The 27901-nt window shown below is 40.9% G+C and overlaps 1 protein-coding gene across 6 annotated transcripts in view; it reads right to left on the minus strand.

Moving 5' to 3' along the window:
* Positions 1-27901, minus strand: part of LOC113547142 (MTSS I-BAR domain containing 1) — a 39252-nt gene that overhangs the window by 4023 nt on the left and 7328 nt on the right. For 3 of the 6 annotated variants that reach the window (XR_008302286.1, XM_034307598.2, XM_034307599.2), the window contains exons 2-14: positions 25267-25328; positions 23532-23605; positions 15964-16048; positions 15567-15658; positions 15244-15318; positions 7905-8062; positions 7569-7676; positions 7132-7226; positions 5644-5854; positions 3300-3395; positions 2876-3079; positions 2536-2685; positions 482-623 (exon numbers count right to left, since the gene is read on the minus strand). Coding sequence is in view for 5 of the 6 variants with exons in the window: in XM_034307598.2 (XP_034163489.2) it covers positions 482-623; positions 2536-2685; positions 2876-3079; positions 3300-3395; positions 5644-5854; positions 7132-7226; positions 7569-7676; positions 7905-8062; positions 15244-15318; positions 15567-15658; positions 15964-16048; positions 23532-23605; positions 25267-25328 (1552 nt within the window). In the remaining variant the exon portion in view is untranslated. The remainder of the gene's footprint in view (positions 1-481; positions 624-2535; positions 2686-2875; positions 3080-3299; positions 3396-5643; positions 5855-7131; positions 7227-7568; positions 7677-7904; positions 8063-15243; positions 15319-15566; positions 15659-15963; positions 16049-23531; positions 23606-25266; positions 25329-27901) is intronic. The other 3 variants (XM_053236837.1, XM_034307600.2, XM_034307601.2) reach the window with 3 other exon arrangements.

The raw sequence follows: 27901 nt of genomic DNA on the forward strand, positions 1-27901 counted from the left end.
GAGGTCAACTGCTAACACTTCTGCAATCTGAGCTAGAGGATCTGGACTTCATGGAAACAGCACATAGATTAAAGCTGCGTTATCTCTCTCTCGCTCTCTCTAGGGGCGGGGTTACACTATAGGCTCATACACACACCTTCTACATATGAGGAATAGATTAAACTTTAAATAAATAAATACACAAATAAAAGGTGCGTTCACATGCATTTTAGTCAAGTGGATTATGACATCATTAACTGTAAATAGTACAGTAAAAGCTTTGCTTATAGGAGACTTAGACTGAGCACAAAATCTTTTCCTGGGGCGGAGCTTATTTGGAGGACTGGAAAAATGACGAAATAAAGCAAAATCCATAGCAATATTGTAATGACAGGGATATTTCAGTGTTCTTAATGCTATTCTTAGATCATGGTGTTAATGTAAAAACCATGACACACCGTGACACACGCACACACACACACACACACACACACACACTCACTGTAGGTGTCCTCGCTGCAGCAGGGTGTGTTGGTCTGTGTGCTGTAGCCGCTGGAACCCTGAACAGATTCCCGGCTGCTGCGTGGTATATCCAACGACAGACCACGAGACAGACACACGGCCAGCTCCTCATGAGCTTCGTCCTGTAACACACACACACACACACACACACACACACACACACACACACACACACACACACACACACACACACACACAGAGTATGAGAATATCAGGAGATATACAGGAAACCCCAGAAGCAATCAGTTGCATAAGAAATATATTTCAGAATCGTATATGTTTCAGAATCGTATATGTAGCTGATCACTGGGCCGATGTGACTCGCTGTACGTTTGTCGTAAGTTAGTGCGCCCTTTAAAAACAAGAATGCAAGGTCTGTGGTTTTCTTGCAGAATTGCTCTACTTTGGACTTTGGGTATTTTACATATCAGTGTTCAGAAAGCCTCATAGCTAAGCTGGGGGATTTGTAAAATACGTGGGAATAATGGACGTGATTATGATTCTGTCTTTTCTGCAAGAAAAAAATGTTTATATATTTAGGATTATGGGTTTAAATCACAGGGGTCAGCATGGGCACTCTGACCGGTCTGCAGCTACGCAGCGTCATACGTAGCAAGCTGCGATGCACTGTGTGTTCTGACACCTTTCTGTCATAGCCAGCATTCACTTTTTCAGCAATTTATGGTACAGAATTTATGCTACTCTTCTGTGGGATCGGACCAGACGGGCTAGCCTTCGCTCCCGACACGCATCAGTGAGCCTTGGATGCCCATGACCCTCGCTCTGACCCAGTCTTCTAGCCATCACAATTTGGCCCTTTTGGTCAAAGTTGCTCAGATCCTTATGCTTGCCCATTTTTACTGCTTCCAACACATCACCTTCGAGAACTGACTGTTCACTTGCTGCCTAAGATATACCACCCCTTAACAAGTACCACTGTAATGAGATAATCAGTGTTATTCACATCACCTGTCAGTGGTTTTAATGTTATGGCTGATCGGTGTGTGTGTATACATATATATATATATATATATATATATATATATATATATATATATATATATATATATATATATATAGTTTCATGGATTTTGTTTATGTGCACTAAAACAGCTTTAATATTGTATTTTACAGTGACTACACTCTTGCAAAGATTATTATGCATGTATGTAAGAGTGCATTTCTAATAATAGCTAAATTAGTGCTAATGTAAAAGAACAGTGCTGCACTGCTGTAGACTCCATTTTGCATTCAATACAGTTTCACAGTTGTAAAAAGTAATGGACAGTAAGTTACTGTGAAATCTACATGCAATGTTTTACAGTGAAATAACAAAATGTAAACCTTTCAGAAACAGAACATCAAATTTAAGTGTAAACCTTGGGATTAGTCACTGTGCTTCGAGGATGGGAACTTACAGTCACCAGACCCTAAACACATGACAAACATAGAAGGCCAAAAGCTTTACTACTTGTGTGTGAACTCTGGCCTCAGAAACACTCGGTAATGTGTAGAAATTTCGACAACGCACGCTTCAGAGCTCTCAGGTATCACCACTGCTGGTGGAAAGCACCATGAATAACGTGCTGTCGAATTGTTAAGCGAGAATGAAGATGATTGACGGCTTTAATTGTTTTTAGTTAAAACGATACTAATGTTTAAAAGCAAACGTAACAGGTTATAAGGCACTGAAATGAGATCAACACACAACACCTGGGAACTGCTGTTTTTGTGGCTTAAGGCGCTGGACTCCAAAGCAACAGAGTGGTAAGGTGTGGTTTTGAACCTCGCCCTTTTTTTCGTGGTTAAGGCCCTGGGCTACTGATCAGATGCTAACATGCTAGAATATGTGAAGAAAAAAATTTCACTGAACTGTACTTGTGATAATAAAGTCTATCTTTTAAATAAGCAAGATTTACATCATATGTATGCACACACGTTCCTATTTTTGGATCAGTCCTTGTCTGCATTTTCTGACACCTGCCTCAGCTGGAGGAGTGTGTGAATAATGGAGCGTCGTGTGGTGTTGCTCACCCTGGGTTTACTGTGAGTGCTGGAATTGGGGCTGGCTTTGTGAGCTTCATCTCTGGAGCTGCTGCACTCACTGTTCTCCCTCACTCTCTCCTTCACCCTCCGCAGAGTGTTCACCATCGGCTGGTCATACGGACCCGGCCGGGCCCAGTCCTAAACACGCAGAGAGATGAAGAGAAATCTCAAGCCTTCTTTCTTTATCAAAGTGATTCATTCAAACAATCATGTGTGGAGAGGAACAGAAAAAAATAAAGATCGAACAAAACCTGTAAGCAAAAGCAAGGATAAGCAGTGATGGTGTGATGGATGGAGAGAGAACAGGTGAGAGACGGGTGAAACTGACCTTCCAGCTGGGCACTCTGTGTGAGGGGGGAAAGGTGCCAGGACCCAGAGGAAAACACGGCTCCAAATCCACCTCTGAGGCGGGGCCAGGCTGAGACCACGCCCATGCAGGGCCAGGACTGTGTAATGAGGAAGGTGGAGATGATGGAACGATGAAGAGGGAAGGGTCCACTGAATTAAACTGTGACGTGCTGCCGTTTACCAACTGAACGAGTGAAGTAAATAAAAACAGACAGGATGAATGAGAAATCATATGAAATGTACAACACAAAGCTAAAACGATAATGATGAAATGAACGACAATATTGCAGCCTGTTGAGTCTCAGTCAACTGCTATGTGTTAGCTTGAATAGAGAGATCTTATTTAGAGTATTTCTTTCCTTTGGGTGAAAGAATGTGTGTGTGTGTGTGTGTGTGTGTGTCACCTTGTCTTCAGTGTTGGTGTTGGAGTCAGGTAATGTGGGAGTGCGGCTGTCTGTGATCGGTTGAGCTGACTCATCAGGGCAGGACGAGTCAGAGCACTGAGCACACACACAAAGCCATGCAGAGCGTGTGTGTGCATAAGCGGACACAGGGAGGACAACACAAGTACCCACAAGGACAACAAAACACACACACACACACAAAGGAAAACACATTAGCGCTTTGCAAAAGAAATGAGCAGGACGCACTGAGCAGCGGGATGTAAGAGCCAAAGCCATGAGCTCTAAATGCTAAAAGCTCCACATCAGTCCAGAGGAGAGAGAAAGAGAGACAGAGAGCGAGAGAGAGAGAGAGAGACAGAGAGAGAGAGAGACTGTATCTCAGATGATAAAAAGCCAAGAAGAGACATTCACTGGTTTGAAGGTGTTCTGTGTGTGTTTGTTTCAGTGTAGGCTGTGTGTGTGTGTGTGTGTGTGTGTGTTTTGACGAGTGAGAATGACTCATCAGTTAGTGCTGTTCCACTGAAGCATTGCTGGAGCTTAATCTGAAAACCTTGTACACTTTTCCACGTCAGAAGCCGTGCACAGACGTGCATCGTTTCATCGCCATGACAACCCAAGTTACATTTAATGACTGCCATTTAAAGAAGACATAACACATGGCTATTGAAAAAAATAAGCAAAATGAATATAGCAGCTGTGAGTCAAATGTCAGAGAAGGAAACTGAATGAACTGCTAACGCTATAAAACTTTTATCTGTGGTCGTGGGTGTGATTGACGTCTATGGCAAAGTCTCTGTATACAGTCTAAATGACTTAAAACACTGCTGATTTACGGTACTGCATTAGTGCCAGATTCAGTACACACTGCTCTAGCATACAGGAGTACTGTATTAAATGTACTGTTGATTTGGCTAAAGTAAATACATGTGTTTCTCTTAACTAACTTGTTAAAAACGAAATGAAACTGGAAAATGCTTTCATGGCTTTGTATTACGTTACTGATATTATAGCATTTTGGTTATTGGAATTATGGGATACAAATTACTGTTATGATGTTGCATAGGATCCTGGCGGTGTTTAGGAAGAAAAAATCATTGATTTAACATTGATCCAAAAACACGTACCATTGTAATGTATTTTGTTGGATAACACCCCTGCAGAGATATACACTATATGGTCAAAAGTATGTGGACACCTGACCATTACACTCATATGCGCTTGGTGAACATCCCATTCCATCCCATTTAGTCCCCATTTGCTGTTAACTTCAACTATTCTGTGGGGATTTGTGTTCATTCAGCCCCAAGAGCATTAAGTGAGATCAGACCCTGATGTTGGTGAGGAGGTCTGGGGTTCAGTCGGTGTTCCAGTTCATCCCAAAGGTGTTCAGTGGGGTTGAGGTCAGGACTCTGTGCAGGACACTCGAGTTCTTCCACTCCAACCTTCACACACCATGTCTTCATGGAGCTCGCTTTGTGCACAGGGGCATCGTCATGCTGGAACAGGTTTCAGCCTCTTAGTTCCAGTGAAGGGAAATTGTAAATATACAGCATACTAAGACATTCTATACAATTGCGTGCAACAACTTTGTGGCAACAGTTTGGGGAAGAACCACATATGGGTGTGATGGTCAGGTGTCCACATACTTTTGGCCATGTTGTGACCAGGAAAAAGAGATGTTCACAACATCAGAGAGAAAGAGAGAAAGAGAGAGAGAGAGAAAGAGTGAGAGAGATAGATAAGTTAAGTTGAAGATAGATAGATAGATGGATAGATAGATTTCAATCTCGTTCTGCATTACACATGCCTTATTTGAATATGATTAAATAAACAAATACTGATATCCGGATACTCAAATACTCGCATCTCTAAAATTATGAATCTCCCCCATCTGATTATGTAATCTCTCAAAATGCGAGCCGGTTTTTAAAAAAGGTTGGTTGGATGTCGATGAAAAAGATGTAAGTGTCTCCAGCTGCAGGGCTTCCTAATTTAATAGCGAATGCTCCCTAGCAACAAGAGACAGTTCCCATGGCAGCATGAGCAGGCAGGGTTTCGTAATAATGCATATTCATTACTGCACGCAGTGACAGGCTCTCGACGCCTGATGCAATATGCATGAGGAAGAGCTGCAATAATACACGTATTCAGAAAAATGTGAGTGAATGTCACAACCACTTCCTGAAGTGTTCAGTCTCTTCTTGTATGAGATGGGAAAAAAAAAAAAAAGTGGAGGTCTGTAACGTGTGTGAAGGCGGCATTGGGAATCTGGGTGTTTAGCAGTAAGTGTGCTTCAGTGTCACTGAGCGTGAGTGTATATGAGTCACAGTTAGTTAATGTGTACCTGTACACTCCCATCTGGAGGCATAGGGGAGGGGCTCTTTGACTGACAGGTGTCCTGAGAGGTGAAGCCCGAGTCGTGGGAGGAGACACTGGGAAGGCGGACGGAGCCTTGCTGAGGGAGGGCGGAGCCTCGGTAACGGAAATGTGATGTGGGAGAGTGAGAATGAGAGCTGCTTGAACGAGAATCGCTGCTGTTCACGCTGTTCAGACTGCTGCTCAGAGAGAGAGAGAGAGAGAGAGAGAGAGAGAGAGAGAGATAAAGAGATTATACTTGTTCACTGATCTGACTTGATAGTAGGCTACAGGTATAACACAATACCACTATCTCAGTCTGTATCTGTAACTGTTTAGTGCTTTAAATATCTGTATCTGTATTCAAATTTAAACCTGAAGTAGGTGTGACCTCAATAGGAAGTTTTTTTTTTTTTTTTTTTTTAAATTAAATATATACTCTACCGCTATGCCCACGAAAACACTGGGGCGAAGAAAAAACAGAGTTAGAAATGTAAGCAGTGTCAGCATGGTGTGTGAATTCTGTCTCTGACAGTTCCTCATCCTCAGATACATCACTCCAGTTCATAACTAGTCTCAACTACAGATGCACTGGATTGGTTTTTAAACCCGTTTGCACAGTCATTATTTTTGTTCATACCTACCCACTATATTTTCTAACAAATACAGTTCCTGAAAATATAAACCGTAATTTAAACACCGTGACCCTGACCGGGCAGTTACTAAGGATGAATGAATGAATGAATGAATGCTGTAAATGCACATCAAATTCACATCTGTCCACTTCTCGCTCTTGCATGTAAGTAAAAATTTTCCGACATTTCTTACATCCCACAAGATCCCGGTACCAAAGCACACATTTAGTCTTGTATTTGTATCTGTTTAAAGTACATTTTCATTTCACAGTTTTCTACCACATCTGTAGCATATGTGTGACTACCACGAACAATAATTTTGACACATTCCTCTGTTTATTTTGTACAAATATTGGTATATAAAACTCTGAATGCTTTAAGAGTTGGGATTACTTTCTCAGACAGAAGAATTTGTTATGATACATGACTTACGTAGTTGTGTGGGTCTGATAAGCCATAAGAGGCCACAGCAACCTTCAGGAAAGTGCTGTTAACCAAAATGATTTTTACTGTATTGCTATAATGTTGAATATTTTCCAGTTTGTGTTTTACACACACACACACACACACACACACATATATATATATAAATAAAAATGTACATGTGTACAGGGTTGCCAGATTGAGGTAACACCTTTTACCAATTCACTATAAACCAGCTCAATCTGTAACTAAACTAAACTAATCTATATGAATATAACATGTTAAAAATCAGACCCAGGCCATGCTTCCTGTGCAGGGAATTAGAAATAACCCAAATATAACACTGAATAAGCAAGCAAACCCAGGTGTACAGGTGGCCTGGTCATGATTCAGATGCGGGCGCCCTGCTCATAACACACCTACACATGCTGGACTTCCTGGAGGTGGTGCTGGGAGAGGAGGGCGGAGTCTGATATGACCAGCTGCACTCTGAGCCTTTCAGATCAGCAATCACCTGCACAAAAATTCACTGAATTAACTCACAGTCAACACACCAAATACTACTGTACCAAGTAGTTCAAATATGACTGGAATTTCCATAATATTTATGCATTCTGATGGAAAAAAAATTCAGTGATGGAATTCCTGTGTTCTACTTTTAGTCCATGGCTTTCTCACTTTGTAGCTCTAGCTCACTTTGTAGTTTGGAGTTGTTCTCACTGAGTTAAGTTGAATGCAGCTTTAATAGGCAGGTGTGTACGGGGTTAGTGGTTGGTCTCTTGTGTGTGAGCACTTGTGTTTGTGTGATGTGATATGATGTGTGTGTGTGTGTGATGTGGTGAGGGTGTTTACACACCTGTTCGCTGGAGGGAGGCAGCTTGTGAGGGTCCATAGTCAAAGACCTCAGATCATCAGAGATCGACTGCAGGTGTGTGATCTCACCCAACATACACACTTCCTCTTCCTGAAGCGAGAGACACACACACACACACTGATATGCACATATGTACATTATATTCCAGTTAGAATCATGTATAATAGGGAGTAATAGTATAAAAAAACACAATCGTATAAGTTCGGGAAGTATGTACTTTAGGAAGGAGTGGGAATATTAATGAGCAGAGCTAGAAATACAGGATGTTAAAGGAGAGGAGAGACCGAGGGATCATGGGTAGAGGAGGCACTGACTCACTATGGCAGGTCTGAGCATGGAGACGAATGTGCAGAATCGTGCTCTTTCCTCAATCAGAGCTTTCCTCACTGCCTGTCTTTCCGTCTCCTGCAGCGATGCGTACTTATCACTCACCCCCTGCAGAGCGCTGTCCACCTGCGGCTGGAGATCCCCACGCCCTGCAGCACACGCACACACACACACACACACACAGGCATATCAACACCATAATCATTATCATCTGCAATCAGGAATGTTTACAGCTGTGAAATAGCCACTGTAGGCTATTTTTTAATAAGATATTAATTTTTTTTTTAATTTTTAGTTTTTTAAGGATATAAAAATTCCAAAACTCAAGTCAGAACCTCTGTAAACGAAAACAGATTTGTTAAACTTGGCTTCACTGAACTGATGGATAAAAGGTATGGTGCATCATTCTTTAATTCATTTTTAAAAATCATTGGCAATTTGCTGTGGTGTAAGAGGAATAAAACACTTTGGGACATGCTTTTTTAGTAAAATAATCAACTTCAGACGAGGTCATGGATTATTTCTGCAGAACAGCATATCCTGGCATGTTTTTTACCTTTTCTGTTTTTTTTTTTTCAGGTTTCCACACAAATGCAGCCAAACTGGATCATTTTTGTCACTAAGGTCACATCTGATTGTGTTCTCGGGAACACGGTTTTACTTATGTGGGTGGCTGTCTTAACAGAGAAGCCTCCTGTTTATGCAACAAACGCACACACACACACACACACACACACACACACACACGCACACACACACGCACACACACACAAGTCTCCTATGTGGAGAATAAACGATGTGATATACTACACTGGAATGCGGCAGCGTTCCAACTCCACGATACAAACATGCAATTTAGGTGTTAAGTTTGGGATCAGAGCCGGGATCATTGTGGAAGAAAGAATTTAAGACGTGGATCTTACATTTCACTTAAAATTCTTTTCTCAAATGGAGAATAAGAAACGGGGTTTCACACACTAATTACTGAGAGGAACTATTTGTGAAAGTGTACGTGAAATGTGCAAAAACGCTGTGTGAACAAATTTCACTGTTCATATGCTACTTCTAACACTCAAGTATTCGACATTTAGTCATGCACAGTATATGTAACCCTTTGTCCAAATGAAGACTTGAAAAAGGGCTCTCTATACATGCATACTATAGGGCATAATTTTCTTTTACAGATATTATACAGTTGGCCTCTGTACACCACCACAATGAATTTGAAATGAAGCAATCAAGATGTGATCGAAGTGTAGACTTTCAGCTTTCATTCAATGGGATTAACAAAAATATTGGGAATTGCAGCCATTTTTGCCCTCCATTTTCACAGGCTCACAATTAATCGGACAAACTACCAATCATAAATATTAGGATTATTTTTAATCCTTTGCAGTCAATGACTGCCTGAAGTCTGGAACCCATGGACATCACCAAATCCTGAGGTTCCTCCCTTGAGATGCTTTTTCCAGGTCTTTCTGCCTTCAGTTTTGTCTTCAGTAAGTGAAAAGCATGCTCAATTGGGATGAGGTCATCAGCTATTTAAGAACATTTAATTTCTTTGCCTTAAGAAGCTCTTGGGCGCTTTCCTGGTATGTTTTGAATCATTATGCATTTGTACTGTGAAGCACCATACAGAAAAATCAGTTTTGCAGCATTTGACTGAATCTGAGCAGAAAGTATAGCTCTAATTCATCCTGCTGCTTTTTTCCGCAGTCACATCATCAATAAACACCAGTGACCCAGTTCTATTGCCTCCACATGTTTGACAGATGGTGCGGTATGCTTTGGAACATGAGCCTTCCTTTCATTCTCCATACTCATCTATTCCCATCATTCTACAAGTTAATCTTGCATCAAAACTGGGCAGACTTTTTTAGAGATTTTTTTAGCAAGTCTAATCTGGTCTTTTTGTCCTTGAGTGTTACCAGTGGTTTGAGTCTTGATATAATCTGTCTGTATTTACATTCATGAAGTTGTGTCTTGACTGTAAACTTTGACAATGATACTCCTACTTCCTCCAGAGTGTTCTTGACTTGACTAGATGTTGTGGAGGAGTTTTTCTTGAACAAGGAAAGAATTCTGTGATCATCCACTTTAGTTGTCTTCCGTGGTCTTCCAGGCTTTTTGGTGTTGCAGAGCTCACTAGTGCATTCCTTCTTTTTAAGAATGCACCTAATTGTTGATTTGGCCACTTCTAAAGTTTCTGCTATCTCTCTGATAGGTCTGTTTTGTTTTTTCAGCCTAATGATGGCCTCTTTCACTTGTATCAACACTTCTTAGGACCGCATATTGAGAGTTCCCACGAACAGCTACCAAATAAAAATTCAACGCTTGGAATCAAATCCAGACCTTTTATCTCCTTAATTTGTTATAAAACAACAAGGAAACATCCGGCCATGAAATTGCTTATCAGTAAAGCGTCCAATTACTTTTGAGCCTGTGAAAATGGAGGGTCTCTGTAAAATGGCTGTAATTCCTAAACAGTTAATGCAATATTTTGTTAAACCCCTTGAATTAAAGCTGAAAGTCTACACTTCAAAGACTTATGGATTACTTCAATTCAAATGTATTGTGGTGGTGTACAGAGGCAAAATTACGAAAATTGTGTCACTGTCCAAATACTCATGGACCTGACTGTATAATATACGAATATATATTATATATAATATATGACAGTATTTATATGAAAATACTGTAATATTCCATGTGAGTACTTAATTTCCAGAATGTGTGGCTGTATCTTAAATTATGCTCTATTGGGTAATGCCATTATGTTGTACACTATACCCATAACCATTTGGGATTAGGCCTAACTGTGTTATGGAGGATGAAGATGGCAGAGTTTGTGGACACCAGGTTGCATAAGAGATGTAAATTTGAGCTAAATATTAGCAACAGGAAAACAGGAGGCAAATCTGAAACTTTACTGTGTAGGATGAAAAGATGACAATGCCTTGTTATGATTTTCTTTGCTTAAAAAAGTGACTGTTTTAGTCATTTGCACATACACTCACTTTATTAGAAACACCTGTATACAGTTTCATTCATGCAGTTATTTAATCAGGTTATCATGTGACAGGAGCACAATGCGTAAAATCATGCCGATACAGGTCAAGAGGAAAAAAAAATGATCTCAGTGATTTTATCTGTGTCAAGGTGGTTGTTGCAAGACGGGCTGGTTTGAGTATTTCAGAAACTGCTGATCTCCCCAGAAACAGTCTCTAGAGTCTATACACAATGGTGCAAAAAATAAATAAAATAAAAAGCCAAAAAAATCCAGTGAGGCATACTTCTTCAAGCAGAACTTGTTGATCACAGAGGTCAGAGGAGAATGGCCAGACTGGTGTGAGCTGACAGGAAGTCTACAGTAACTCAAATCGGCACTCTTTACAACTGTGGTGAGCAGAAAAGCATCTCAGAACATACGACACATCGACACATTGAGACTAATTAGCTACAACAGCAGAAGACCACATCTCCTGTCAGCCAAGAACAGGAATCTGATCTTACAGTGGGCACAGAGTCATCTCCTGGTCTTTTTCCATTCTTCATTTGTCTGGTTTTGGTGAAAATGTGCCCACTGTTGCCTCAGATTCCTGCTCTGGGCCCTGCTCTTCTCCTGTATCTGCATGATTATATGCACTGTGCTGCTGCCACCTGACTGGCTGATTGGATAATTGCATAAATAAGCAGATGTTCCTAATAAAGTGGTTGCTGTATGTATCATAATACTTCTAAGTACATAATACAGATAGGTAGTGCATTGCCAGCAAGCACACACTGGAGTCATGCCTTTTCTCCGGCTGAATTAAAAACTGGTGTCTTATTGTGTATTAAGTGCACCCTATGTAGCATTCAAAATTGTTCCCATTGTGTTTTGAAGGGATCTTAAAGTAAAGCAATTATTACACTATTATTAAGCTTACAATATATTATCATTTAATACATTCATTCTCAGTAAGTGCTTTATCCTGAGCCTATCCTGGAAATACACCCTGGATGGGACACCACTCCAAGCAAACACGGGGAGGACATATGAACATATGAGAGAACATATGAAGCACCGCTTCAGCTCAGGATTAAACAGGAAAGCTGTGAGGTGGCAAACCTACCTACTGTACCACTGTGCTACCCTAAAATTTACTACAATATATACTGTAAGAGTAGTATAAAATGGATAAAAATACAACTGATCACATTTATTTGTATAAACGTTAGTAAACAGGACTACATAGTTTTGCACTAAATCACACAGCACACACATGCTCTAGGTTCAAAGTCCCCATGTTCCTCACGTGTTAGCCTGGAGAAAAGTAAACTCCGCAGCACTAAAGTTTATTTCCACTGGCTGCTTAATCCTGGAAACTGACATGCAGGGTGTGTCTGAAGTGGCACGTAACAGACTAGCATAAAATTTCACATTTACACAGAACACGTCATTAGTGATGCATGTCTGAAACACAATATTTAGCAACAAAAAACCCCCAAAACAAAACAAAGGCCTTTTGTTCTTTAGTGAAAATCCTGTGTCACTCTTATTTCCCACTGTCTTTACAGTAAAGACACTCTGTTCTCAAATTGGTAGCACTGATGATCGCAGTTCTTCACAGATCTGACCTGGGGTTAGATCAGTGACATCAAAGAAACTTCAATCAATATACAAAATACTCCTACTACTACTACTACTACTAAAAATAGTAGTATATATGCTTCAGTATAGATTTTATAAATAAAACTTTATTATAAAAATAAATCTCCTGGTCTTTTTCTAATCATCAGTTGTCCAGTGTCAGTGATCCTGTGCCCTCTGTAGCCTCAGATTCCTCTGATTTTTTTCTGACATGTTGTGTGTTCTGAGATGCTTTTCTGCTCACCACAGTTGTAAAGAGTGATTATTTGAGTTACTGTTACCGTCCTGTCAGCTTGAACCAGTGTCACCATTCTCCTCTGATCTCTCTCGTTGTTTCCACCCACAGAAGCGTGTTTTTTTGAAACCCCTGTAGACTCTCCTGAGTCCAGATAAAGAGGAAGCTACTTTTCAGAGGCAGGACTCTGAGCTTGATTGAAACTTGAAGTTTTATAACACATTTTATGACAAGTTTATGTAATATAAACTTTATTATGCAGTGTGTTGTATGTACTGTTTGATATGTTGTGATGTATTGAATCGAGAGCCTCGTATCGAACAATCTGATACAGTACACAGTATATTTACACCCCTCGATGAAAAGCCTGCGATGCTCCTGTGCCACAGTCAGAACGAAATCTTTAAAATGCAATATTCTCCTTTTTCATGTTTTTCAGACTTTAAAATGCACAAACTTCACTTGTGAGATGCAAAAGAGGAATAAATCTCAGTACAGGAATGTCTGTAGAAAGTAGAAACTGTCAAAATTTCACCAGGTGAAGGGTTTTTCCAGAGCGCCACACTGCCTGTGTGTTACAGGTATCACACTGTCTGTCGCTCTCATCAAATCTTACAAAACGTTTTTATTTTACAAAAATAAAAAGCTCTGATATAGTTCATTCCAAGGTTTACTGAGCTAATACGAGATTCATTTTTCCAGCAGAAGCCCACAGTTATATGACACTCGGCAGCAAAAAACAAGTGGAAGAAACTGTATTTGTAAAAGAACAGAGAGACCACATCTAAACAGTAGGGTTGGGACGGTTTCTATGCCACTGTAGTTTTAAGGTGGGACACCGGAGAATGTTTTTTGTCTGCCTAAATGGATCTTTATGGCTTTATCCACTGCGGTGTCTGCGGAGCAGATTCAACATTCCAACTTCTAAATCTTAAGGCAGTCATTCGACATTTAGGCTTTGCGCTGAGCTGAGCTAAGTTACGTGAGAAATTTAAAAACAGGCTAATGTTCTACTCGGACCTAACAATGATTTCAAGAGTTATGCAGCTTTATTTTTGTTAATTGTAGCTAACACATCTGGTAAGTTAACTATAGCTAACACATCTGGGAAGTTAAATGTAGCTAACACATCTGGTAAGTTAACTATAGCTAACACATCTGGTAAGTTAACTATAGCTAACACATCTGGGAAGTTAAATGTAGCTAACACATTTGGGAAGTTAACTGCACTAGCTTTTTTTCTCACTCACCATTTTCTGCGATGTTCAATGTCACATTATGGAGACTTAGAGAATCACCAGAATCAATGAACACATCACAAATATACACCATAACACTATACCAGCCATAACATTAAAACCACTGGCAGGGGAAGTGAATAACATTGATTTTATTGTTACAAAGGTACCTGTTAATGGGTGGGATATATTAGGCAGCAAGTGACCAGTCAGTTCTCGAAGTTGATGTGTTGGAAGCAGGAAAAATGGGCAAGCGTAAGGATCTGAGTGACTTTGACAAGGGCCAAACATCTCCAAAACAGCACGTCTTGTGGGGTGTTGCCGGTATGCAGTGGTTAATACCTACCAAAAATGGTCCAAGGAAGAACAACCGATGAACCAGCAACAGGATCAAGGGCGCCCAAGGCTCACTGATGAGCGTGGGGAGTGAAGGCTCGCTCGTCTGGTCTGATCCCACAGAAAAGCTACTGTAGCATAAATTGTTGAAAAAGTTAATGCTGGCTGTGATACAAAGGTGTCCGAACACACGGATCATGGATGCGTCGCAGCTTGCTGTGTATGGGGCTGCGTAGCTGCAGACCGGTCAGAGTGCCCATGCTGACCCTGTCCACTGCTGAAAGTGCCTACAATGGGCGCATGAGCATCAGAACTGGACCATGGAGCAAAGGAAGAAGGTGGCCTGGTCTGATGAATCATGTTTTCTATTACATCATGTGGGCGGCCGAGCACGTGTGTGTCTCTTACCTGGGGAAGAGATGCTACCAGGATGCGCTATGGGAAGAAGGCAAGCTGGCGGAGGCAGTGTAATGCTCTCGGCAATGTTCTACTTTGACATGTACCACCTACCTAAACATTGTTGCAGACTAAGTACACCCCTTCATGGCAGTGGTATTCTCTAATGGCAGTGGCCTCTTTCAGCAGGATAATGCGCCCTGCCACACTGCAAAAATTGTTCAGGAATGGTTTGAGGAACATGACAAAGAGTTCAAGGTGTTGACTTGACCTATAAATTCCTCAGATCTCAATCTGATCAAGCATCTGTTGGATGTGCTGGACAAACAAGTCCGATCCACAGAAGCCCCACCAATTGCAGGACCTGCGCAATATTAGGCAGGTGGTTTTAATGTTATGGCTGATCAGTGTATTTCAAAAGGGAGGAGTCTTCCCTTCCTTTAATTGTGTTTGATTGGTGTGTGTGTGTGTGTTTATGGGGGAAGGACTGACCTTTCTTTGCCTTCTTTTGCAGTTTAAGCGTGTCTGAAGATTTCTTCTTGATCTCTTGCCGTGCTCGTTTGTATTCTGTCCATACGGAGAGAGAAAAGAGAGGACGGGGGGGGAGTTCTGTAAAACTTTGAAGAGTTGTTTCAAAGTCAGCACAAGAAGAAAATAGCTAAAAAAAAAAAAAAAGGCTTTAAAGTGATCAGATGGATTTGTGATGAGTGAATAATCAGAGGCTGTACAGTGCATGCAAACAGACTGCAAAGAAACGCCTGCAGCTACGAGACCCCTGTGTGTGTGTGTGTGTATATGTGTGTGTGTGTGTGTACCTTTGGCATGGTCCTTATCCATAGTGTTGGCGACTCTCTTCCACTCCTCCATCTGTTCTTGCAGCGGGTTAATCAGTGAGTCCACAAACACCCTGCAAACAACACACACGCTTAGCACAACGAATACGCTCCTCTCGAGACACACACACACACACACACACACACACACGCACACACTCTCTTCTCACTCAGGAGTTGTGTAAGTGTGTCTAAGAGGGAACACATCACTGATTCCTGAAAAAAAAAAAAAACAACTCTCCAAAGCTAAAAAAGTAGTTTGAGTCTGGTGGGAAACATCTGGATTTGCTACAGCAGCTGGATCCGACCAGTTTATTGGATACTCCTAGCAGGTAAAGCAGTGCTACTGATAATGTGTGTGTGACTGTGCAGAGCTCACATTGAAAACTGTCTGAGTTTGGCCTCGATGCTGCGGTGTCTCATACACATCCTGGTCAGAGCTGAACCGATGTCCCGGGTTGCACCTGTAACACACACACACACACACACGCAGGCACAATGAGTGATTTATAAACGCATGCCCTTGAAATACAGTCAGAGATACTGAGCGATGAATGGAGTTTACTTATTTACAGTTCAAACTTGCTGTGAAAACAGTGTGTGCAGTGCTTCATATGTCACATGTAAAGTGAGTTCACAGGACATGCAGATTGAGCAAACTGCTGTGCACGACACACACACACACACAATCAACTGGGCATCAACACCACAGTGTAAGAGTGTGAAACACTGAAACAGTGAAACCTAATGTGACTGCGTATGTGTGTGTACACAAGTATGTGTGTGTACACAAGTATGTGTGTGTGTGTGCGTGAGCAGATCGCAGATGGCTGTGCCGGATCAAGGTGTGTGAGACTTTCCTCTCCCTTCTGTTCCTCTCAGCATGAGAAAGAGAGAGAAAGAGAGAGAGAGAGGGAGAGAGAGAGTGTGTGAAAGAGAGAAGTAAAGATGAGAAATTCCAGGTCATCTCCGGAGAAGGACACACTGCTATTCACACACACCTTTGGCGTCAGGCCAAAGGTTCGATTGTTTCCTTTTTGGTATTTTTGTTGAAATGTACAGTTTTTTTGTTCTTGCACATGCACAGATATTCTTAACAGCATGTTCTCTTATTTACATTTCCATTACACTCAGTCAGTCACTTCATTACACACTCAGAAAGGCACACACTCAACCAACACGCTGGCTTGTGCCATATAACACTTTAATATTCTCTACACTGCCACGATATCCGGTGGCAGATTATATTATATTATATTATATTATATTATTTTATATTATGGTATAGTATAGTATAGTATATTACCAGACCTGCCAACCTTTTTACATGTTTTGTGTAGGAGCTTCGGAATTTAACATCAGAATACACTAGTACCAGTTATCACTCAAAAATACGCCAAAAGAGCAGTCTTCTTTTTCTCCTCGATAAAACGGGAGATGTGCCAACTGATATTTGAATCTGGAATGATCTGAGCAGGTGTTTTGAACTCGCCAATATAAACTGATGCCGCCTGAAAGCCCCGCCCCCTTCCCCCAGTCCCACATGATCTCAACTGGGGCCCTCTCGCTTTCTGTCACGGTAAAATGGTGAATCTGAAATAAAATCTATCAGTGCATGTTCGTCTCAGCTAACATTAGACCTGTATATGCAGGGTGTTTCGAAAAGCCAGGAACCAGTGGGAATATGTTGAGCAAAAGCCGCAAAAACATGATACAGTGGTTGAGAAAATCTGTAAAGCATATGTTGTAAATAATAAATACAAAATTAAGTATATGTAGTCTTACTCTTATTGATTCTTGTCTTTTTGGACACCCTATATTTAATATCAGTTAACTATATTTATTAGCGAGGTTACCAAAAGTTTCTGGCCAAAAAATGGTCAAAAACTTCTCTTTCAGTTTTTGTTTGAATGACAATTCTCACCTAAAATGATTAAACAGGATTATAAAATAGTGAAAAATCTAACACTTTATAAATCACGTTAATGGTGATGAAAATTAGAAAGCAATTAAATAAATCTTTTTTTTTTTTTTTTGCTCTCCTGCAACGGTCAGCGCTCAGACATGTCAAACACTTCAAGAAGCAGAAAATCAACAGAGAAAATGTCAGCCATGTGGACATTAGACAACCAAATTTAAAATTTGAACAGAATTATATCAAAAACTTTACTGTTATTTTTTTAACTGTTTAATGTGTATTACTGCAGAATCACCTAAAAATCCACTGTCCAACTGAATTCCTGCGATTGCCACTGCCAGCAAGCAGTTCCTGACTGCACAGCTGGTAATATTACTATACCCTCCCCTACTCTGCTTCTGGACATTTAAATCAATAATAGTGATTAAAAAACAAACAAACAAACAAACAAAAAAACGTTAAATAGCAAGGAAAAGTCAATATTGCACAAGCCTGCTAACATCCAAATATTAAAATATCCACAGTTACAGTCAAGAGGACAGAGAAACTAAAATCCCTCTCAAACAGGCACTTTTATATGTAGATTTAAAAAAAAAAATTAGATATTTTTAATAAGCACTATTTTGTCTAGAATTACATTTACTTAAATTAAAGGTGAGACTCTTCTAATATTATTAGTGTGACATTAAGCAAATGAACTACAAATAACCTAAGCAAATAACCTTTTTTACCCATCTTTACCAAGGGTGCGAATACTTATGGAACTGCCGCTATCTATCTATTCTTTTTTCACACTTTGTAACAGAAAGACAAGTGAGGGAGTGAGAGAGAGAGAGAGAGAGAGAGAGAGAGAGAGAGAGGATTTCCAGAGACACCTCACTGCTCTTCTGACCCCTAATCTATAAATACTGCTTCAGTCTATACAAGAGACTAGTCAGCCTGTCTGTCTGTCTGCCTGTCTCTCTCTCTCTGTCTCTCCTCTCTCTCTCTCTCTCTCTCTCTCTGTCCCTCTCTGTCTCACTGTCTCTCCTTCTCTCTCTCTCTCTGTCCCTCTCTGTCTCACTGTCTCTCCTTCTCTCTCTCTCTCTGTCCCTCTCTGTCTCACTGTCTCTCCTTCTCTCTCTCTCTCTCTCTGTCCCTCTCTGTCTCACTGTCTCTCCTTCTCTCTCTCTCTCTCTCTCTCTCTCTTTCTCTCTGTCGTTCCTTCTCTCTCTCTCTCTCTCTCTCTCTCTGTCGTTCCTTCTCTCTCTCTCTGTCTCTCCTTCTCTCTCTCTCTCTCTCTGTCCCTCTCTGTCTCACTGTCTCTCCTTCTCTCTCTCTCTCTGTCCCTCTCTGTCTCACTGTCTCTCCTTCTCTCTCTCTCTCTTTCTCTCTCCCTGTCTCTCTCCCTCTCTCTCTCACTGCCTCTCTCTGTGTATTAATAACAGTGACACTGGGCCTGTGTGGATCACTGCAATGCAGCAGCACCTCCCTTCTCCATCACACACACACACACACACACACACACACACACACACACACCACCCACTCTTTCTCTGGAAGCAGCCTGTAGTTCAGTGGGAACAATTCCCTCAAGTGCAACATTAATTGCTGAGTGTGTGTTTAATGTCAGCACGTGACATTCCCGTGTGTGTGTGTCTGTGTGTGTGTGTGTGTGTGTGTGTGTGTGTGTGTTAGGATTGTCAGCCTTCCTGTGCTCACACTCTGCCTTCAGAGTTTGTTTGGAAGCCTGATGGCATCTGAAGTAGGTGATGCACATTCTTTGGAGTCGTGACGTTCACTCACACACACACACGCACACACACACACACACACACACACAAACCGACGCTAGGAGGCACTAACGTGGTTCACGCTGTGCACTGACCTTTCGGGAGGACAGTTGAGGGACCGAGACACAGACACACACACGCACACACACACAGCTCATCCCTGGCAGCTCAGAAATGCAGGCTATGTGTGTGTGTGTAGAGGGGCCTTCCTCCTGCATACAGGTCAGACAGTACGAAGTATCTCACATTCTCTCTATAAATAACATAAGCGAGAAATCCAACACCCACACACGCACCTACACACACACACGTACAGTATATACACACACTCACACACACACACTTAACAGTCATATATACGGAATGCACACATGCGCGAGGTCTAATCATACCCAGCATAGCTCTACGCTACATTCACAGTCCTGTGTGAAATGACCTTGTTAAAAAAAGAGCAGGATCAGCCGTGCAACTTCACCTGAGCCTTTAGTTCAGGTTTTGCTGACGACAGTCACTTTATCTCATGACTGAATTCATCTTCTAAATAAATTTCAACATTAGCATGCAGTATTTTATTTTCACGAAAAAAAGTCTTGGCTGGCTAATAGAAATAGCATAGAAATGTGATAAAATTAAACAGACAGATCTGAGCACTGCCTGGGCGTGGCCTAGTATTCTAATGAGCATGAATGATTGACATGACCATGTCTGAGGCTCCCAGTCTGCTATGTACTGTAGTACAGAGACCAATCGTGAATGAGTTCAAAGTTTTCTATAAAATCTGTGTTGGAGGGACAAGCGAGGGATCAATCTTGTGCTTGGTGACTGTGAAGCTTACAAACACTGTACACAAGATTAGCCCCGCCCACTTGGGATTGGCAAGTAACCATTTCATCCAAGTCTACATCTGGATTTCTGTAAAAGGAAAATACCGTAAAGCTTTGTGACAATGTCTGTTTTTAAAACTGAATTGAATTTCCTGTCACAGTTTTACGCTTCCTTCCCGTGTCTGCATGGGTTTCCTCCAGTTTCCTCCCAAAAACAGACTGGCTACGCTAAATTGTCCTTAATGTAGAAGTGTGTGTGTGTGTGTGTGTGTGTGTGTGTGCGTGTGTGTGTGTGTGCATGGTGCTCCGTGATGAACTGGGATCCCATCCAGGGTGTATTCCCACCTCACGGATCCCAGGATAGACTCCGGATCCACAGCCACCCTGACCAGTGTAAAACCGTTACTGAAGATGAATGAAGGAATAAACTGTTTAGAACTCTCTATAGTGATATGTAAAGTTTACGATGTCTTGAATTTTAAAAATTCATGTGGACACTCCACATCCATAACTCTCATACTCAGTAGTCAAGTACACAAGTGTATGGACTAAGCCTACTGTGTGTAGTGAACACTAAGGGGTACTATTATTATTATTATTATTATTATTATTATTAGTCAGTGCAGCATGCCATTCGATGCTAGTTTAAATATTAATAAAGAAAACCTCACTACAACACCTCTGGGAAACTGGGAAATATGAAAGTTCATTTAATCGGTGTCCAACAATGTCTAATGTTTAGCTAGTTTAGCTAGCTCACACAGAATTAACTTCCACTCAGTTTTATTAGTATATCTAGTTTTAACAATAGTCACAAAGCAGCTTTACAGAAATACAGATGTTGATTACACAGATGTACACTATATGGCCAAAAGTATGTGGACAGCTGACCATCACACTCACATGTGCTTGCTGAAAATCCTGTTTCAGATTTATTCTCCCTTTGCTTGTATAATAAGCTCCACTCTTCTGGGAAGGCTTTCCACTACATTTTGGATCATGGCTGTGGGGATTTGTGTTCATTCAGCTACAGGAGCTTTAGTGAGGTATACAACTGTGTGCTTCCAACTTTATGGCAACAGTTTGGGGAAGGAACACATATGGGTGTGATGGTCAGATGCCCACAAACATTTGGCCCATATAGTGTATATTTAGATTCCTAATGAAGAGAATTACCCCCACAAACAGGTGAGCAAACACAAAGTGAGCAAACTTTACATGATATTGAATTGAATTCATAAAGCTAGTGTACTTCAGACTATGTAACCTAATGTTATGTTAAGTATGAATTTTTTTGTAGCTTGCTATTATGTCATTTTCTATGGATGGGGCTCAGTATTTTGCCCCACCCTAGATTTCTACACCAGCGGAGTCATCAGGTCTACCCTGGCCACCACACCGTAAAAGGGCTGGCTACGCCCCTGGCAGTGAATGATTTGAGACACAGCCTTCATGTCCGTCAGCGAGCTCGGCAGCTCACGCACACGCGACTCAGCTGGGCAGATGGTGGCTCTGTTGTTCTTTACTGGTCCCATCCTGTTAAATGATGCTGTTTGATTTACACTAACGAGCTCTGGTTTCAGGCTCCTCATCACTAATTAACAGCATGCATGCAGAGAGAAAGAGAGAGAGAGAAAGAGAGAGAGACACAAAGAGAGAGAGAGACAGAGAGAAAGAGCACTAACACACACTCAATACACTGAATACACAGAAATAAATGGAGAATGGATTAAGAATGAATAAGAGCAGCATTCAGACATTCACAGAAGGAGACAGCCTGGCAACGTCTGTAAAGCACGCACGCACACACACACACACACACACACACACACACACACACACACAGAGCAGTGAGTAAAATGGCCGTGGAGCTTTCTTCTGTATCTCCTTGCTTGTGATTTGGACTTGTCAGTGTGGTAGCTGTGCTTCATAGCCACACCTCACTTGCAAAAGAGTTCTCCACACTTCATTTGCACATTTTAGTTTAAAATAACTCTCACACATGCACAGACACACACACACACACACACAGTGTCCTGTTCTATACAATGACATTGGTTTAAAAGAACATCTCAGCCAAAAATGAAATGTTCCCTTTTACCCACAATGTAGTCAATCAACTGAAGCGTGTTAAAAGTGCACTAGGTAAGATTTTTTTTTTTTTTTCAACATTAGGTCTCTAACCATTACGTGGGTTCGACCAGGATCTTAGATGGCACATATAGTGTCTCTAAAATGACTGACAGGAAACGTATCCAACCACAAACAAGCATTTCGGACTGGAAGTCAGTTTTCCAAATGGGTTTTATCAGTGACTTAATAAACTTTTGCTAAGGCCACAACTAAACCCGTTGTTTTGTGTTTTTTTAAGCATGTTCTACATATCTTCCAGGTTATACATGCAATTAAGGCATAAAAAAATCGACTACTGCACCTTTAAGTTCGATACATGAGTTTTTAATTGGTGCTACGACGCCAACGTAGCTAACAAGAAGAGGAAGCTTATAGCTTGCAGTTTAGTACTGTCCAACCTGCATGTCTAATCACACACTTCCAATCACCTTTGCTGACAGTTATGAGACAATCACGTAAATTTCATGTGGGAACACGTGCGTCTGAATCCTAGTATGTGTGACATCATGTAAATAATATGTGATAAATAAAACCAAATAAAACTGTGAAAGTAAACAAATCATGTGTAAAAAATAATCTCATGTGAAAATGAATCCTGTGATGAAATAAAGAAAATGAAAATAAATGAATCATGTTTAAAACCATGCGAAAATAAATTAATCACGTAGAAAAATCACATGCGAAAATAAAATGAAAATAAATAAATCAAATAAATGAATCATGCAAAAAATCACATGTGAAAATAAATGAGTCAAATAAATTAAATGTGTAAAAAAATCAGGTCAAAATAAATGAATCAAATAAATGAATTAGGTAAAAAAGATCAGGTGAAAATAAATGAATCAAATAAATGATTTATGTAAAAAAGATCATCGTGGTAAAAAAAAGCAGAGCTGAAAACAGTCATATCTCCATCTTGACACTAAATAATTTTGGCTTCAGGAGGTGTGAAGGTGAATTTGTGTATTAGAAGTGATTCAGATAATAATATAGTATATTTATTTCTTTTAAACACTGATTTATTTAACAGTTTATGTACAAACTGAGTGTGAGGCATGCTGTTTGCTCAGAACACAAAGCTTGTAGCTCGAGCGTAAAACTAAAGGAGCGCACTTCAGACTCTGAACATGTCTTAACTCATCGACTTCATTTAGCGTAAGTGGAAACTGTGTACATTTGAGCAGTTCATCCGAGTCCATGACCTGTCAGTGAAGCAGAGACAGGAGAGGAAAAGGAGCAGGATAACACGTGTTAAGATCAGTGAGTCCAGGTGTGTGCGTGCGTGTGTGAGGTTTATTACCTCTGCTGCCTGTGGCCAAGTCCGCGACCTTCTGAAAGGCATCGAGGAAAGCAGCGACTGCCACAACCGTGGCCCTGAGAACGCACACCGCACACTTCTGTTTTACTTCTGAATACAATTTCCCTCTACAAACATTTTAAATATCTTACCACTGGACATTTTAAACAAATACAAACCTCATTTCAATATAAACCACTACATTTCAACAATAGTTAGCAGTAGTGCGTGTTTATATACAGTAATCCAGCCCTTCTAATACGTTAATAATCTATAATCTAAATCTAATAATCTAAGGATCATTATCTAAACCTAATAATAAATAGATTAAAACCCTGTAGCTATTTAATAAGAAAAACATATCATTCTTGATATGGCGAAGCTTTCTATGAGGAGAAAATGTATTTAATGTTTATTTATGTTTCATGTTTCTCGAGCGTCAGCGCTTTGTAACAGTCAGAGGTAAAGCTGAAACTTTAGCTGGAACATGTTTTCCGCCATGGGAAAGTCTTCAGAGCTTTCCGGTGCTTTCCAGATTCTTGGTAACATAATAAGCTGATTCGAAAGAGGAAGAAGAGAGCCTGGTGAAGGAAGGAGTGTTTATAGCTGCTATAACTCAAGTGATGACAGAAACTTGGTTTGTGGATGTTCCACAACATTAAACGTAACTATAAATGGATAAAACTATCATGTGCTGGTTTTTGTGCAATCATTGACAAATCGCTGTGAACTTCGGGATGTGCTGTTATGGGGGGTGGTAACAGTAACTTATCACTTATCCCTTATCACACCAAACCGTTGTTGATTATTTTTCTATAACAGCATGCCCACGATGATTTATTCCTTATCTACTATGTGATCGAAGGGAACAACAGAGTCTTTCAAGGATCACAGACCACAAAAGGTGTGTCTTTGAGTTCATATATTATAGAGAGGGCGTGTCTTGAAGGCCATAGAGGAAAATGTGGGAATGGTTTTGTGTCCATATATGGAAACAAGGGCTACGCTGAGTGGCTTGATCGCCGTAGATGGCAGTGTGGGTGTGTCTTTAAGTCTGTATATGGAATAACACGCTTTAACTTGCTCGTTGCATGAGGTGAGGGAACAAAGTGTAACACATTAGAACTATTAACCCGGCGTGTTGTGTGTAAATAAAGAGAAAACGCGTAAGCACGTAGTACTCGTGGCTGCTGTGTGGTCTGTGTGTGTGAGTATAAAAGAATCCTCGACGTGTTTCGACAGCACTGTTCTTTTGGTGGAGATGAACATTTAGGTGGGATGCCTGTTTAAACACACACCCACTCCACACGATTCTTATGTTCAGTAATGTTCAGTGCGCTGGTTAACACATTCCCAGCTGACACGAGAACTGATCTAACTGGTGAAAGACGAGACGATGAGTGTGATACGTGAGCTCTCTGAGACCGCAGCTGCCCCATCAGTGTGCTGACAGTTCACACAGAGCGGCGTGGCAGAGCTGCATTTACACTAACACGTGTGTGTGTGTGTGTGTGTGTACATATACACACTTACACATGGCATTCTCACACACAGAGCTGATAAAGAAGATGGTGGACAGGATTTCTACTCTAAATGTGAGGTTATAATTTAGAACGAAATGGTGTTACTGTAAAGTGTAAAGTGTGAAGTGTAAAGTGTAAAGTGTAAAGTGTGTGTTACTGTAAAGTGTGCTGTGATGAAGTGAAACGTGTCTCCAGTGTGTGCTGTGAAACCTCACCTGAGCTGCGCCTGCAACTTTCCAGCCTTGCTGATAAAATCCTCCCACACCGGGTAGCTGCCCTGCAACAGGAGAGAAAAAGAAATGATTTCTTTATGCACTCATCTCCTTAGAGACTTCAAAATACCCCACACATACAATTCACTCACAATAACCATCTCTCTCTCATTATCCTCTCGCCCTTTACCTCTCCTAATCTCTCTCATTATCTCCTCCTGCTTTGCTGTTTACCTTCGCCTTACCTTTCATCCTCCACCTCTCTCTCTCTCTCTCTCTTTGTCGCTCTCTCTGTCTCACTGCTGAGCTGCAAGCTGAATCGAGGAGCTGAACGGGTTTTTCCCGGCAATAAGAGCCATTTTATTCATTTTAATATTAATAAATTAAGTACTCATTTTTAAATAATTTTTCATATTTTTTTTTATTTGTTATGCTTCTCTTTTTTTATTCTGCTTCTGAATTTTTCATGTATTTTTTTCTTGAATTTTACATCTCTATTGATTCTATTGAAATTTTTTTTTATTTTTAAAATTTTGTTATTACGTATTTTTCTTACAGGTCTCATAACGACATCTCCCACAGAATTCTTTCCACACACACACACACACACACACACACACCATTAGTCAAATCTATCCAGCTGAAGGTGTTGAAATAAAAGCGTGTAATTGCTGTAAACACGATCCAGGAAAACCGTAAACATACACAGAAGCACTAGCTCGGTTGTGAGCAAATACTAAGATACGTATAAAATATTTATACGTAAAATTATAGGCTAATACTGTTCGAAAGCTACTCAAGACCTCACTACGGAGATGAACATGCAGAACAAATTGAAGAACGTTGGACGTTTCCTTATCATCAGTGACACTAATCACAGTGTCCGTATACTCATCCCCCATTCAGTCGAGCTCATCTCTGGCTCTGTCGTTGGGGCGGGGCTTTGGGATCAACTCTACTGTGTGTGAGATTTAAAATGACAGATTTCACTGCATTCTTGAAATGAAAGTGGGATAATTTACAAAACTGAACCGTGTATAATACATTAGTGTGCTTAGTGCTGAAACTGGCCCTCACTCGCTCCTTTTAGTAATGACTGTTTAGAAGGGTTTAGAAGTTTCTGGAACGACCCACAAAATGGCTGCCGTGAGTATTCCTCCTCTACGTAGGCAGAGGCGAAGCTGCATGAAATACACAAAATAATACACAAAATACACATATACAATCTCAGAAGCTCATGTAAAATACAAATGTTTTTCTAAACTAACTAATTTTTATGAACACCACATTCCTTGTGTAAATGCACATGAATAAATCTGTTCATATCCAGCTTGATAAATAAGGTCCAATGTCAGAGACCTGGGATAGGGTCTGCGAAAATAAAATCACGTTTAATATACATTTTTCACATTTAGTATACATTTAATCCTTTCCCTATGATAATTCTGTTTCCTGTCTCGACACTTCATCAGAGACTTACATCACAGAAATTCAATTACAGCCTATTAGTGTGATTATACAGTGATGAATGTGATGTTCACAGAGCAGGTGCATGTCAAAGAAGAGATGGTGCATAGCATAAAGAACATTTAACTGTGTGTGTGTGTGTGTGTGTGTGTGTGTGTGTGTGGGTGTGTGTGATGTCTCCGCGCCTCATCCCTGCCTCTTTCAGAGTTTGATAACCGGAGGCAACATCTGTTGCCTTGACAACGTGAGAGGCTGCAGAACCAGAGCCATGACGCTGCAGTCTTCCCTGCCAACACACACACACACACACACACACACACACACAGGCAAATTGCAGACCACAGAGCACACTGGATCAACCCCCAGCCCCCAGCTCTTTTACATTCCTGTCCCTACACATGCCGGCTCACACACGAGCGCCTAACATCCGTTTTAAATATCAAAATATCTGTAAATATAATTTCATGTAATAAATTATTACGTCACTGATGGCTTTCCTTCATGTATTAGCGGTTTGTAGGTGTGTGGCAGTTAGACAGGTGTCTTTCATTTAGCTTACGTTAACATATAGCCACCTTAACCACTTTCACTTTTTTATCATGGTGTCATCATGATAAAGCCCACACACACACACACACACACACACACATACACACACACACGCACGCACCATTGCTCTGGGCCATGTGCTTCAAAGCTTGTCATTCGCCACAAAAGACATGTCTCAACACCCCGTTCTCTCTTTTTCTAAATCTCTCTCTCTCTCTTTCTCTCTGTCACTACCAGGCTACAGTGATTAATACTGTATACCGAAACATTCATACACTCGTTCATTCATTCATTCATCTTCAGCAGCCTCAGAGAGGACACGCCCCGGATGAGATACCAGTCCATCTCCATGCACACACACTCACACATTCATTCACAACTACAAGCAATTTTACAGTCACCAATCCACCTACAGGTGTGTTTCTGGACAGTGGGAGGAAACCAGAGAACCCGGAGGAAGCCCCTATAGACACGGGGAGAACATGAGGAACTCCACACAGACAGTAACCCGAGCTCAGGACACCGAAGCTGTGAGGCGTCAACGCTACAAACTGCGTCTCATCGGGGCGTGTCGCCTTACTCATAATCAGGTTTAATAAATCGAAAGAGCCTAAAGTACCAT

This window comes from Pangasianodon hypophthalmus, chromosome 9, assembly GCF_027358585.1.
Source record: "Pangasianodon hypophthalmus isolate fPanHyp1 chromosome 9, fPanHyp1.pri, whole genome shotgun sequence".
Lineage (NCBI taxonomy): Eukaryota > Metazoa > Chordata > Actinopteri > Siluriformes > Pangasiidae > Pangasianodon > Pangasianodon hypophthalmus.